Source organism: Taudactylus pleione, unplaced genomic scaffold (genome assembly GCF_031769625.1).
Source record: "Taudactylus pleione unplaced genomic scaffold, aTauple2 ptg001573l, whole genome shotgun sequence".
In the NCBI taxonomy this organism is placed as follows: domain Eukaryota; kingdom Metazoa; phylum Chordata; class Amphibia; order Anura; family Myobatrachidae; genus Taudactylus; species Taudactylus pleione.
The window spans coordinates 3,256,875-3,273,457 of record NW_028285970.1 but is presented as its reverse complement, the minus strand read 5'-3'; the positions used below and the strand labels follow the sequence as shown (position 1 = coordinate 3,273,457).

The window sequence follows — 16,583 nt, the reverse complement described above, 5'->3', positions numbered from 1 at the left end:
ATTTGTCTGTAAAAGTAACACACTAATTTGGGAAGTTTCCCGGCTACTTTATTTCATCTACCTGCATAGAGGTTATGTAACCTTCTCAGACTTGGTAATTCCAATTCCTTGCTTCATAGAAGAATTGTTGCTCTTTTCGTGATCCTTCTACATTAGATGAGATTTTCAGAAGCATACAATTTTACAAGGGAAGCTGACTTACCATCTCTAGACATTCCCAGGGCAAGACACTTTTGCAGTCTACAGTGTTGGCAGCGATTTCTATTTGTTCTGTCAATTAAGCAGTTCCTCTGCCTTGGGCATGAGTAAGAGGCATTATTTTGTTGACTCCTTCTGAAGAATCCCTGAAACAGTAAGAGATAATAAGGAATGAGAATACTATTCATATTAATTAAAAGTACAGTAATGAAAAAGATGCCTCATTATTAAAGAAAATCAGAAATCTTGGGGCCATTCATTTGTATTTAAAATCTAGCCGCGCAGAATGACATTCGGTTTTATGAGACTCACTGTGGGATGTCTCTTAGCCTGCAGACTAATCTCAGTTCATTGTTTAGTGTGCTCCTTATAGGTCAGCAGGGTGAAAGATATACAGAATCAGACTTTATTTATTTAACCTTAGCAAATTCAATCAACAGCTTTTCTACCAATATAGCCTTTCATACTGTGTATGGTGTGAGTGACAAGATACATCTCTAGTCCTAATAATAAACAATAATCACTTGCCTGTCCTATATCAGATATTCAGTATATTATGTCAGGCTTGCCTAACCTCCCGATTTGGCCAGGAGCTTCCCGATTTTCGGGTGCCGCTCCCAGCCCCCCAGAAAGGCAGGCAAGCCTCCCGGAAGTCTCTGACCCTCCCTACCTCCCCCCTGAAACAACTAGAAATCCCTGCAGCAGGGGGGGCCGTTGACGCGATTCGCGCTGAATCGCGTCATCGTGGCCCTGCCCCCTGCTTCACAACACCAAAAATAATGGCATTGTGAAGAGGGGGCGGAGCCACGATGACGCGATCATGCGGCCCCGTCCCCGGCTCCACCCCCAATGAGAAACAACCTGACCTCCCTCGCCCCCAATGGCCGGCCCCGCCCACCGCTGTTAGCCGACAATCAGCTCCCTCCCGGAAGGCTGGAGCTGATTGTCGGCAAGTATGTATTATGTTGACAGTGACCACGTTGACATTCATAATGTCAACATAAGAATTGTCGACTTGGTGATAATGTTGCCATGTTCACCATGTCGATAATAAGTATGTTGACAGTTGACACTGATGAAATGCAACATGCTCATAATGTGAACAATGCTTTTGTAAGTTATCCCTAACCCCTGACCCTAACGCTAACTATGGCCCCTAAACCTAGTGCGAATGTCGACAGTTTCACATGTCATAAGTCAACATTTTGTCCATGTTGATATGTCCCAGATCACGACATGATAGAGGTCGACATTTTAACCTTTACAAGTATTATAGTAGCCAGAAATACATACAGTACCATTACCACATAATTTATATTATACATTTAAACATACTCTTTCTAGTAAAATAATTGTTTGTCTTATATTGTACTACGTGTTAGTGGCAAATTTCTCATTAGGCACGTGAGGCATGTACCTAGTGGCATCACATGCTGGGGGCGGCACTCGGATTCTAGCATTATTACTGTAAGTCCGAAATCCCCAGTAACAACAAAATATTTCCCCTGTACCATATCGTATGCCATTTTGAGTGGAGTGTGGACGGGAAGGACATACGCAGGCTGCCCCTGTAAACTGTCCTGCTTAGTTACTATGAGCCAATCAGTGGTGAGGGGGGTTACTACTCTAGGGGCAGTGGTGGACTGGGCCGGGGGGCAGGGTGCCATCTGCCCCCCGGGCTGGTACAATTGTGCAGCACTGGGACCGCTGCTGCGCTCTAGAGGCAGTGGCGTAACACACAGCTGCAAGCGCTGGCAGCTGTGTGTTTGTTTTAATTAACAGTCAATGAGAGTCAGACGGGCTGGAGCTCACTGGGGGCACTGCATATTTGGGGACTACTATTGGGGGCACTGCATTGGGGGGGACTACTACTGGGGGCACTGCATCGGAGGGGGGACTACTACTGGGGGGAAGACTACTACTGGGGGCACTAGATAAATAGCACTACTGGGGGTACTGCATGGTGGGGACTATTGGGGTCTACTACTGGGGGAGGACTACTACTGGAGGAACTGCATGGGGGGACTACTACAGGGGGCACTATATAAAGGGCACTACTAGGGGTACTGCATAGGGGGACTACTACTGGGGGCACTCTATAAAGGGCACTGCATAGGGGGGACTACTACTGGGGGCACTATAGAAGGAGCTTACTACTGGGCACTGCACAGGGGGAACCATTGCTGATCCTGGGGCACTGCATAGGGGGATCACTACTGGGAACCTGCATAAGGGGGACAACTACTGGGGCCACTGTAAAAGGGGCTCTACTGGGGGCCTGCATAGGGGGGACCACTACAAGGGGCACTGTATAAGGGGCACTGCATAGGGGGATCATTACTGGGGGTCTGCATAAGAAGGGGCACTACTGCGGGCCTGCATAAAGGGGACCACTACAGGGGATACTGTATAAGAAGCACTGCATAGGGGGATCACTACTGGGTGCCCGCATAAGAAGGGGCACCACGGGGGGCACTGTATAAGGGGCACTGCATAGGGGGATCACTACTGTAGGCACTGTATAAGGGGCACTGCATAGGGGGATCACTACTGGGGTCCTGCATAAGAAAGGGCACTACTGGGGGGCTGCATAGGGGGAACCACTACAAGGGGCACTGCATAGGGGCAGGGGCGTAGAGACGCCACCAGGCCCAGGTAAAGAGTGGCATGGCCTAATCATGGGAGGCGAGGCCACTCCCCCTTGAGCAAGAAAACAACCAAAAAACATACTGCGCGCCGGGGAGGGGGCGCTGTGAGCCCCTGAGCCCGGCGCAAAGCCAGGGGGGGCGTGATCAGTGTGATCACTCCCCCCCTCAGGCATAGGAGATTGCTGTGGCTGCTGCTTAGCAGCCACAAGCAATCTCCCACTGCATCAGCTGCTGCGAGGGAAGGAAGAGGGAGGGGGGGGGTGGCCAGACCTGGGCCCCCACCGAGCCCCTCTGGACGCTCGGGCCCGGGTAAATTGTACCCGCTCCCCCCCCTCTCTGCACCCCTGCATAGGGGGATCACTAATGGGGGTCTGTATAAGAATGGGCACTACGGGGGCCCACTACAGGGGACACTGTATAAGGGGCACTACATAGGGGGGGATCACTACTGGGTGCCTGCATAAGAAGGGTCTCTACTGGGGGGCCTGCATATGGGGGACCACTACAGGGGGCACTGTATAAGGGACACTGCAAAGGGGGGATCACTACTGGGGGCCTGCATAAGATGAACCACTACTGGGGGCACTGTATAAGGAGAACTAATGGGGGACCACTACTGGGGGTGTTGTACAAGGGGCACTGCATTAAGGCGCATATGGAAAGGAATGTTCCCAGAGTAACGTGTGTGTATATATATTATATATAAAAATTAAATATTGGTGTGCATCTACAGTCTCCCTAAATGTTTTACCTGCTTCATTTCTTCCTTTCCTTCCTCTATGTGCTCCCCAGATCCTATTTTGCTATTTGGAGTTCTGGCCTTTGATTGCCAATTAGGTGCAGCCAAATAGAGGAAGCAAGGTTGAAATAAATTTAGTGTAAGGATATACATGTGTACTGTGTGCCCTTAACTAAACTGAATCTGGAGATGGCATTACCCTATCGGGCCAAGCTCCTAAATGATGGTATTAAAGCTGGGGCCACTTTCTTGTGTTTGCCCCCCTGGCTGAAAGTTGCCAGCCAGCCCCTGTCTAGGGGTGCCTAGGGGCACCATGACCCCTAAATCCACCCTGTAAAGCATGGGTCTTCAACCTTTGGCCTTCCAGCTGCTGTGGAACTACAGATCCCAGGATGCCCTGCCACATTTTTAACATGATGTTATATCAAAACGGTGGCAGGGCATGCTGGGATGTGTAGTTCCACAGCAGCTGGAGGGCCAAAGGTTGAAGACTCCCGCTGTAAAGTGTATTTCCTTATACTACACATAATATGTTTCCAGAAAGGAATGCAGCTTTGATCTTCATTTTGAACAACAAATATGTACTCAAGTATGAAAAACATAATACTATAATGCTAAAAAATATGGAATAAGTCATCTAAAGGTAGAGAAAATAGATGCTCAGTGAAAATAACCTACAGTACTTCCTTTCTTTGGCCATCCTACCATAAAGCACCCACTAAAGTAGCAGTAGTAGTATACGTTTACAAAAAAAATATATCTATATTATAGTACTCTACTTATTTCAGTAAGTCATTTGAGTTTTTATTGTATAGTCAATACAAAGTGTACTATTTATTTTAAACTATTATAGGGGGGAATTCAATTTGTTTGCACTCATGGATGCTACTAATGGGCACTTGATGGAGTAATTCAATTACTGCTCCAATCGGGTGCGGATGCCGTGGGCGCAAAGATTTCTGCTTGGTTGTTAGCTGTGGTTCACATACTTGAATGATAGTTAACCAGTACAGTGCCATTGCATAGAAAGCATGCACTCACTTCAAACTACTGTAGTGATCAGGTGTATCCCCCTTTACGCAGCGTTACCCTCAGAAGTTTTTTTATGCTCCTACACCTGAATATGTACTCCTACACCTGAATATGTAAATATTAAAGCAGCGATTCCCAACCTCGGTCCTCAAGGCACACTAACAGTCCTGGTTTTAGTGATTTTCATGATTGAGCACATATGGTTAATTCAAAATAACTAAGGTACTAATTAAGTCACTTGTGCTCAAGTATGGCTATCCCTAAAACCTGGACTGTTAGTGTGCCTTGAGGACCGTGGTTGCGAACCCCTGTATTAGAGATTGGTCACTAATTCTCTTTTTTGTACTTTGCCCATTATTCATTCTTATGCCTTTCACCCTCCCCCTATCATCCCATTCACTGCTATGATCTAGTGAATAGTTCTATTTCATACTGAACAATCTCTTGGGACTCCAAAAAAGCCTCAAAGCTCTGTAAAGATAGAAGCACAAACATTGGTGCAGCATGACACAACGGAGAGAATAAATCTGACATTGCTTTGTAGTAAATGACCCCTCTGTCTTATTCACAATAATACACATATTTGAAAGTATTCCCCAGAATTTCTTCCTATATAGTTCTTATTTATCTTCTCCAGTAATACAATAAGGGGTCAATACAATTAGGTGCGCATTGCGAGTAGCGAGTTTGTTTCATGAAATGTGCGCACCTGAGAATTCTCCAATCCAATTAAAAATGCCTACTCGCGGTACTCGCAGCAGAGGTTTGCGAATTGACTGCCAAATGCGAAGTGAGAGAAGTGCATGAAAAAGTGGGGAGACCCTCTTGGACCCCCAAAAATTGATCATTTTGTTAGCAGGGCCGTATAGAAGGCTGTTTATCGACATTAGTAAAGTACTAGAAAAATAATAAAGACACCCAGCGCTTAACCAAAGTGGGAAAACAGGCACTACTGCAACAGTAATTAAATAATACCTCTTTTCCACCAAAAACCCAGGTCCGACCTGGGTTTTTGAACATGGTTCCAACCCTGGTCAGACCCATTTACACTGCACCTTTGATCTGGGTTACTCCCAGGTCAGCGCTGTTCACACTGAACTCAGGTCTGCCCTGCTAAACCTGTGAGGTCATAAAAAGTGGTGAATGCTCCACAACCACCAATCAGCTAATTTTAGGCATGACCCAGGTCAGATAACCCGGGTTGCACCGTTTACACTGCACCATTACCCGGGTCCATCCTGGGTCCAACCCTGGTAGCTACCTGGGTTGGATTGCTGGGTCACTTGACCTGGGTTATTTTTCAGGGACCCTTTTACACTGAGCTACGACCTGGGTAGACCCAGCAAAAACCCAGGTTTTTGCTCTGGTGTAAAAGGGGTATAAGAGGTCATTGCCAACCTCATTTGGAACAAAACTTCAGAAAGCTTACTGCGCTGATGCACCTTTGCAGCGATAATGGATTGTACCAATAATATTATATACACTTTGTTTTTACTAAGTATTGCACATAAAAATCCCTAAATAAATATAAAGTAATTATAGAAATTATCTAATAATAAAATTAAAATAACAATTTATACAAATACAGATAAATAATCACAGTGATCATTAAATTCATACAACAAAAAAAAATCAATAATACAGTAAAAGCACATGAAAATTATCATAATCCTTCAATCATAAATTGGTTGTATTAGATTGTACTATTAAAAAGTCAATATATATAAATGGTTAACTAGTTTAATATAGAATTGTCAACAAATCTCCTTATGCAATAGAAGGATACTTTGTTGCCGTGATCACAAATAGGCTGAGAAGTGAGCCGAGGCTCTAGGTTCACATACGCAGCCGATACAAAGCAATGGGTAAAAGTATCAAGATGCAAAGACTTTTTGTATCCTGGGAATCCCCTTTTGCACACAAGGACACAGTGCATAATAAGTGGGGCCTCCACTGGAAAGTTATATGTATAGTGTTGTCAGCAGCACATACTGTATTCAATTATCAGGAGAGCCGCTTACAGCCAAAGCAGACACAGTGTAATTTTCACACTGGATCTCTGACCATTCTAGTCAGATCAGGTCTATTGGTTACGTCACCTTAATAGATGCTAGTCCTGTACAGACCAAATTTGTCAGCCCATAATTGACTACAATCATTACAGGTGACTTGGCTGATGGAGGTGGCCTGTACAGGACCAGATGCTCTTAAGGTGACATAACCAATAGACCTGATCTTACTAGAACGATCAGAGATCCAGTGTGCAAATTACATTTGTGCAAATTCAAAGAGAAAACATCAACTCGCACCTCACAATTCACACCTAATTGGATTGACCCCTATGTCTTAGAAATATCCATAACTCCTCCCTCTGTAACTGGAAGTACTAATCCTTGTACACATCTAACGGCAAGAATAGTTGCCACCATTTTCATACAACTCCCAGGGACAACTTGCTGTTGGGCAGTTATGTCTGTGTTTATGAGAATGATGCATATGATCTTTAGTCATTACAAATTAAGTAATCATTGTCCTTCTGGAACATTGTCAGCGCTGTCAGCTGTCCTTAATTTTCAATATTTAGATGATGGAAAGGGCCACCAATGTAATACTGTCACATGTGAAGTGCTTAGATGCACCAACTCAGCAGTGAAGTGTCCCCGGGGAAACATTTCAGAAATGTTGGCAACTATACATTAACGTAATAGTTTTTACATTTATTTTGCACCAATCACAGAAGAGCTACTGTCTGTCAAATTTCCTAAAGCACATATGTGTTGTTCACTTTCTTTCTACCAGTTTTATTATTGTTACACATTTCTGTTTTATGTATACTGTATCATAACAGCATGACTATAACAATCAATTATATTGCTAAAAACTAAAACATACACAACTATTTTATAACATAGCTATCTTTTTTCCTTATATTACCTAGTGTATGCAAATTAGGAAATTTATCAAAAGAAGCCTCAGAGTAAAGTAAAAAGTTATAACGACAAAAAGGATGTGCTAAAGAAATGTGCAAAGTATTGGTGTGTTGGTATGAAATATATACCTCACATTTGCTTTGTAAAAACACACTACTACACCTGATTTAACTGAGCAAAACAACAAGGGGTATAATTGGTTAAGACAAGGGACATGCAGTCAGGGTAGGCTGTCATACTCCTGAGATTTGATAGAAAAGTGATTAGAATAATACAAAGAAGATATTTATAACTTATAAACATCTACTTTGTTTATTGTAATCATTTTCATAGTTAACACTCACCAGCTTTGTGGTGCTCCCTGGGACTGCAGGGTGATGAGAGAAGAGGAAGAAACAGCCCAGCCTCGTTTCTGTATAGTCAGATACTGTTTGCAGAGCTGGGGGCGGGGCCACACCATGGGCAGCAAGCTGCACAGAAAGAGAACCAATAGAGGTATGCCTCTGGGTATAGGGGCATGCCTTGAGCAATGATGGACACCTTTGATGTGTCATGTGTCCAGGAAGTGCACTTCAGTGTTTAGAGATCGGAGCTCAGTCAGCAGTAACAATAGAAGACACAGTGATGCAGGTAGAAAAATCAATGGAATGCTGAAGCTTAGTGTAGTGAGGGGAGAGTTACAGTGAGTAGGGGGTGAGACAGGTTCCCAGCACTCAAACCCATCTCCATGTTTGCCTTCACAGCTAATGACCTCACTGCACGTCACTGGTTAAGAGTATATATTATACAATGTAATATTTTAACTGGCAAGACTAAAATAGATGATCACCACCGGTAACATAGCATTATTAAGTAAGGATTTCTTGTTTTGTTTTTTCAAAAACCTTCTTAAATTATTGCATCTCTTTCATTTTAAACAAATAGATTATTCTGTATGAAAATCATGCAGTCTAGATCCCCAAGACAAGAAAAAAAACAGAATTCCCTAGCAGACTGCAAAGGACCAGGAAATTAGATTCTCATCCTACTTAATAATAGCAATGCAGATATTTCACTTACATATATTTGCAAGCATGGCAAGCCACCAAGCTACACCAATGTTCCTTTCAAGCACCTGTGATGGACCAATAAATTGATTTGAGCAACTGCTATTCTGTGGATTACTAATGTGAGAGGCAAGTATGGGATCAGTAGTTTGAGGGTATACTAATCCTTTTAGTGCCATGTGGAGGATCCTGGGGTGCATCTAGATGGGTTAGCTCTCAATATAGAAATATATAAATGTATGTGCTATTATCAGGTAGCATAAGAAAGTGCATAAATGCATGACCCAAAGTAGTTGCTATTATCATGTAGCGTTAGGGCCACCAAAACATAGATACCTTGGTGTTGCTTGGTGGCATACCATATGTTTGCAAATATATGAAAGTGAGATCTCTGCATTGCTATTATTATGTAGGTAGAGAATATTATTTGCTGGTCCTTTGTAGTGTGCTGGGGAATTATTTTTTGTCTAGATTAGCCCCTTCCCCAAAAGTACCTGTGATGGACCAATAAATTGATGTGAACAACTGCCATTCTGTGTATTACTATGTCTCCATAGAGCCTACCTCTTTGGCCAGATCTGTACTCATTTCAAGTACTCTTCCCATAGAAAATGCATAGCAGTCCTTGGTGCCATGAGCCAGGTTCCATATGTAATGTACATGGCTGCACCCAATACAAAACTTTGTGCATGTAACTAAGCTCTGCGCACTCCCCACTGAGTGATCACAACCAAGGTGATGACCTCACCTGCCTTCACCTCTGTTGATTTATCAGGATTACAGAGAGCAGATTTTATTCATTATGCCTCCAGTATATATAGGATCCTATGGGCTCTATTTACTACAAACAGCATTGGTAATGCAGATTGTAGTGTGATATTACCGAGTGAATTCGCATTGCGAATTCAGGCAATATCACAGGGATTTACTACAAATCCCTTGCAGGGACAGAGCTTGCGATAAAGCTCTGTCCCTGCTAATCCCCTTCGGAGCCTTATCACGGTATTTTCGCAAAAAATACCGTGATTAAGTGCCCGCGCATGCACCGACCGTTCGCAGCAGCTACACCCCCTCCGGCGCTAAGCCCCACCCCGGCGCTAAGCCCCGCCCCCACGATCGAGGAGCCCCGCGACCCCCCTCCCCACCCGCAAGCCCCCCTCCCTTACTTACACTTACCTGCATGCTCCAGGCCTCCGGTGATGTTCTCCATTCCTACGGTCAGGTGATCTCCCATACTGCACTGGGGCCCGATCACCTGATGACCGGGCAGCAGTGCACTGTGGGAGACCAGCTGACCGGAGGGGAGTCATCACCGGAGGCCCGATCACCGGTCCCTGGAGTCAGGTAAGTAATTTTTTTTTTTACTATTGTTTTTTTCTTTTTGTTTACAGTAATCAGCTTGCGGTCTGTTTAGACCACACAGCTGATTACAGGGACCAACTCCCGGCTCTACTCTCCCCGTTAGAGCAGGGCAGGAGGCCGGTAACCGGGGGAGACCCTGGATAACGCCACCTCCAGGTGGCGTTATTATCACAGGGCTTTCCCCGGTATTTTTTTCACATTTATTTTTAGTAACTATGGTCAGATCACATTTCCCATTACAGTTATGGGAAATGCAATCTGCTTACTAAAAATAAGTGATACTTAGGGGTTGGAGTAGAATTTTACAAATTCTACTCCAATTGCCCTGTAATAACTATAGGTGATACTAAAATAATGTGAAAAGGGTGTGAAAACACCCTTTCTCACATTATTTTAGTAAAAATAATGTTGATAAATAGAGCCCTATGTCATTCAGAGTTATGAATAGTCATGATTTGTTTTATTATTATAATTTTTATTGTTGTTTATTTGCAAGATGCCATAATGCAGAACAGCACTATGCAGTGGAAAAAAAGAGATCATACATAAAACACAGAATGGGCATACAAGCAGGGCCGGTGCTAGGGTGTTCTGCCGCCTGCAAACTATAAATTTGCACCCTCCTACAAATGTGTCCTCTTTACATATCTCTTTACAATGTTTCATATTTTGAAATGTAATGTACAATATGTTTTAAAATAAGTGATTTGACTCCTGTATCTGTACTCACCTTGTTTATTGCTCCAATAAAAATATATAAAAAAATAAATAAGTTACACCCCCCCTGTTTTAAAGGTTACCATTTTATACACTTTATGTTTGTATGCAATTGATAAATTAGTTTAACTTAGAGCTTACATTTGTGGCACACACACACACTTGTACACAAACAAACTCTCACACAATTTAATTCATAAAATGGTCATAACCTGTCCCTGACTGGACCCCTCTCTGTGAGGGACCGATAACTGCCAGCTGTCTCTCTCTGTCTCTATCTCTCCCTCTCTCTCTCTTTCTCACTCACTGTATGGCGGGTCTTCCTCCTGGCCTTGCAGTGTACTGCTGAGGCAGTGCCTCTATTGCTCCTCTTCTTGGGCACAGCACACCAAACACAGACAGAGCAGGTGTGCACATGCGGCTTGACATCATCGTGTTTGTCACGCATGTAAACTGCCAACCTACATGCTATTGCTGGCAGCGGTGCTGCTTATAACAACTAGACAAGGCAGGACTCGCACAGTCTTGGGTGAGCAATAGCAGGCTCTGAAATCAGCTCTTGACCAGGCAGCTGGGGACATAAATGACTTAAATTCAGGTGTCCGGGCCTCCCATTAGCCAGATCGCCGATCTGCCTGAATTTAAATGTAATTTATGTCTGCGTCTGTCCGATCCACCCCTCAATCTTGCCCTGCCAGGTCCGCCCATGACACTGCTGCAGTAGCTGCCTCAGCCTGCCTGTCACAGGTGCAGTAGCGCCATAAGTGCAGCTGAGATGGTGTTCTGTAAGCAAGCAGTGGGGATGGCGTAACTCCAACCCCGTACCCCCCTGCAATGCTTACTCTACGGACTGCATTGCGCCAGCCCTGCATACAATGCATACAATATATAAGCAGGTTGGGTATGGGTTGCCGACAGTCGGGATCCTGGCAGTCAAAATCCTGATGCAGGGATCTGACAGGGTTAACATACCGACACTTGTTCGTATGCTAACCCTCCCCCTCTCCCTACTCTAACCCTCCCTTTTTGGTGCCTAACCTCCCCCCCAGTGCCTAAACCTAACCTCCCCCTCCCCACACCCTAAACCTAAGCCATCCCCCCTTAGTGCCTAACCCCTAACCCTACACCTAACCCTCCCCTAATCCCTGATATTTACCTGTGGGATGTCGGCGGTTGGGATTTTGGAGACTGTATTTCTACCGTCGGCATCCCGCACGCCAGGATGCTGACTACATCCCATATAAGAAAACATAGAAACAAAGAGTGTGGATGGACCTGCTCACGACAGAGCTTTAACTTTATTGATCTATACCCTGGGAATTCTTTAAATCACCTGTTCTTCAGGTCTTAGGTATGTGCCAGGGAAGTGGTACTGAGGAGGCGAGTGACTGGTAAGGGGAGACACCTCTATGTAATATATAACTAGCAACTTGGGAGGGTCTCTGTGGAATATATGGCTGTAAAGTAGTCAGTGTTATACCCACTTTTACCCGGGAGAGACCCCGTTCACATTGCGCCTCCGTCCCCAGTTATTCCCGGGTCGGCCCGTTTACACTTTTGCTGGCACTTGGGCATGACATGATCTCCAAGTGCCAGTGAGCCCACTGTTCCTATTCTGTAAATATGGCACTGGTCGAGTGACCCGGGTCACCCTTTTCCACTGACCCATAACCCGGGTCTGTCCCATATACAACCTTGCTCGCTACCCAGGTTGGATTGCTGGGTCACTGCCGCCTTCTCATCTGTGTCCGACGTTGCGTTCCAGTTTAAATATCAGTAACATCACTGCACATCACAGCAATGCAGAACTTGCGGCAGGTCTAACCTGTCTCAAATATAGCAGTTCTCCTGACATGCAGAGAATGCTATATATACTGTATGTAAATGTTAGAAAACTATATTTAATGCAGTCAACATTTTTATTTGTATGCAGTATTATTGTAATTAGTATTATTTTACTTTTCACACTACAGAAATATTTAATAGTCAGTTTATTTATTTCTGCTTGATAAAGCTTTAGTGTTGTATAATTTCCTTGCATTTGTGGCACACACACACTTCTACACACACAAATTCTCACACAATTAAATGAATAAAATGGTCATAACCAACCTGCAAGCACAATAAAACAATCGCTATACCTGTATCATTATCGCCTAGGCAAATTTCATATGTTTAAAATATGGAAATAAACAAGTAATTGCTATTTTCTTGTGTTTCGGGTACCACAACTTTACACCCTACTGTTAATAGTGATAATATATACACATACATAATTTTCTTGGAATGTGTTATATTCACAGGTGTATTTTTAATCAAGTTCTGTAATTTTCTTAGTAAGATATGCAGTGAATATACATTGCACCTTTAACACCAACATCATCAATTTAAATGACATTAAATCACATCATATTTAGTTACAGCAAGAGAAGAATCTATAAATCTACCTCTATATTAGTATAGTAGATACACACTAAATAGTTAAAAAAACTATTTAATTAAAAATGATTTATGTAGAAAATCCTTTTCTAAACTTAAAATTCCTTATTATGTTCAATATGAATATACATATATCTAGTAAATCATTATCATTATTTTTAATAATGATAAATGATTTATCATAAACAATAAAAAAAAATACAAAGCACTGTTTCATTATAACATTACGAGACCCTTTAAAGTTTGGCATCAACCAGTGAACTGACCCCTGGTAGCTTCAATGACCAGTAAAGTTTGCCTGATCATTAAAGGTTAATTTATGTACATTAGATGTAATTGAACCTTGCAAATTTTATGGAGAAAATCACGATTGGTACAAGTTGAAAACCATAACATTACATGTGATTCTTATTGCACTTTGCAATATACTGTACATGGACCATGAACAATGACTCCATGACCTAGCAGATAAAGCATGCAACTACTGCCTCTTTTAGTCTAGCAACAATCATATAAAAGTAGCCACTCATATCAAACTGAATACTAGTATGGAAACTCTTTTTTTTGTCCGGGAGCCCATTATCAAAATAATTCATAAAAGCAGTAACATAAGGAAACTATTGCTGCTGCATGAAAATAATGACTCCCACACAGATGTGATCACTAAGTCCCTTCTTCTTCCTTGATAAGGAGTGTATTGCTGGCGGCAGAAAACACGGTGTAAAGGTGGGCACACACCTAAACAACCGGCAATCGTTCCGATGTTCAGGGCGATATATCTTCACCCTGGATATCGCATGTTTGCAGGAACACACTTAAAAGATGTAATGAAAGATGGAACAATCGCTGTTCCGTCCTTCATTAACTTGTACAGGCTCACATGTGATATCATGTGATTGACTGTGCAGCATAGCCAATTGCACGATATCACATGAAACCGTGGGAACGCGCAAATTGGGCATACACACTGCACGATATGCCCGATTTGTCGTTCCGATCTGGCTAATCGTCCATATTGTATAGGTGTGTATGCACCCTTAGTGTGTCACGTTTAGAGTTTTTAGATCCGAGTCAGGACCTGTGGACTGGGCTGATGTGCTGTAGCATAATACTGGTGGCATAATCAGAGGTCTACTCATGGGTGAGACCCATGTGGTAAATGAACAATGAAAGAAGAAAAGGCGCTCTCCTACTTAAACCAATTAATAATACAGTAAATAAATAAATTAGTAAATAAATATTAGTAAACAAATATACTAATTCCCTATAGCCAGCAGCTGTCAAATATAGGTCAATGCTCAATCCTATAGTGGATCAGATTTTATATCAATATATTATTATTTTTCATTACTATAATATTACATTTACTATTAACTAGCGCTGTCTATTGTCTCTTTGTGCCATGTGGTAAATACCTGGGGCCTTCAGAAAGGTCAGTGACAGCTGCAAAGCTCCCTGTCTAGCCCTGGAACCAATTGATTGGAACTCAACCCTTACCCTGGGCATAGGGATAAGGGCCTGGAACCAGTGTTTGACAACTCAGGATTCAGCACAGCAAGTAATTCAGTTGATTGGTAGCTCATCTGGAATCTGCTAATGGATGCTGCAGAATGATTATCAGAGCCAAAATCCTCAAAGATAAACTTATATCCAGCACCCAGTCACTGACAACTGGAATGAACGTTTGTACCAGAGACTCATCATGAACCTCAACACTCTAGGAGAGCACTCACAGGTCAACAACCACCATCGATAGAGGTACCGATGGTATGGTGAGTAGTGAGTCCTAGAGTAGGGCAGGAGCTATAATGCTGAGTAAAAAAAATATGATACAAGAGCAGACTGGGACCAGAGGTAATTGCAGAATAGCCGTAGTGAAATTGGAGTCTTGAACGGATTGGAACTGGAGGTAGAGCAGCAGAATAACCGGAATGGACCCAGAGTCTTGAACCAGATTGGACCCTGAGATAGCAGCAGCCAGCTGGAATGGAACCTCAGATGGACTGGAGAGAGCAGCATCCAGCCTGAGTGGAACCGCAGACTTGAACTGGAATAGGATCAGAGATAGCAGCAGCCAGCTGGAGTGAGACCCCAGCCATCCGTCGGGAAAGGATCACTAGTAAAGCCGGACTGGAACACAGGCTGGTAGGTGCAGGTTTGGGAGCAGCAAACAGCACAGGACTGCAGAGTTAACTTAGCAATTCAGAAGCAGCAGCTTGTAGGAGTCCAGCAGCGCAGGTTCAGGCAGTGGAATGCAGGTATCAATTATTCACTAGTGTGTGAGATCCCAGTGAGATCACTGGGAAGAAAAGAACCACATTGTTCCGACAAGGTGCTTGTGTCAAGTGCAGGCTTAAATAGGGCACTCTTATCAGAGATAGGATGAAGTGGTCATGTGAGCGCAGGAGACAGGTAGAGACTGGATACTAGTGATCACCTGATCAGAGACAACATGGCTGCACCCATGAACCTCAGGAAATCGATTGACAGTGGTCTGGGACAGAATAGCCTATAGACTGACATTGTAAGAGTGACTAAGTCCCGTTTTTTTGTGACAAAGTGTTGACTATTATTTTAGCTAGACACAATTCTACATAGATGGGAGAAAAGTTGGTGTGTGAATTCCTTTGTAGGATGACTGCTCTTTCTAACCTTTGCTGTGAGGATCAATACTTCTAATTCAGCTCCAAATCAGAAGATTTTCTTCAGGGAAAATGAAATCCTTCATTTAAGCAAATGCTTAGTTCTACTATCATTCCTATTGGTCTGGACTTCCAAGTGGTGACCAGGTTTAGGATGTACTATACTAGAAAATGCAGTGAAACCTTATAAAACATAGTTTTGTGGAGGTTTGACCGCATCTCCCATATGCACCACGCTCCTCAAACTGAAACTTTCTGGAGCTTGGTTCCGATAGGCAACCCCATCTTTATATGGAGTTGCCTAATAGAAGCTTTGGGCTTCTTTTCTGAGTTTTCCCCGAGAGGTATTCAAAAGTATCCCTCCCAGTGTCCCCAGTGGCTCACGCTCATCGCTCTTTTTGGAAGAGCTGTACATTGCATTCATTAATTTTATGTGTGTGGCAGTGGAGGTCTGAGTTCTACATAACCACAAATTCTTACATTTAACTGCTCTCAGGTAAACGCAGCTAATGTGTAATTTTTCATTATAACATTCACAAACCTTTCAGAAACTTGTGAGAACTAAATATAATGCTGATTACGTGTTTGTTGGAGGGTTGTTGGAGGATGGAGCTGCTTTCTATGCACACTACAAATATATGAAACACCTCAGCTAACTAATTAAATTCTTTGTATCACAATTTCATGCATGTTAGTTTCTTCTATGATATGCAACCTTTATATACATATTGTAACTGATAAAGTTTGCCTTTTCATACTGGATCAGAACTATGTTAAGGCTTTTCAACAGGTAGCCAATATTGGTCACATGTGACCCTCCAGGGTTTTTC

General features: G+C 43.1%; 1 protein-coding gene across 1 annotated transcript in view; it reads right to left on the bottom strand.

Moving 5' to 3' along the window:
- RORB (RAR related orphan receptor B) overlaps positions 1–16,583 on the bottom strand; it is a 168,410-nt gene that overhangs the window by 56,867 nt on the left and 94,960 nt on the right. The window contains exon 3 of the mRNA XM_088464081.1: positions 203–344. Within this exon, the coding sequence (XP_088320207.1) occupies positions 203–344 (142 nt within the window). The remainder of the gene's footprint in view (positions 1–202; positions 345–16,583) is intronic.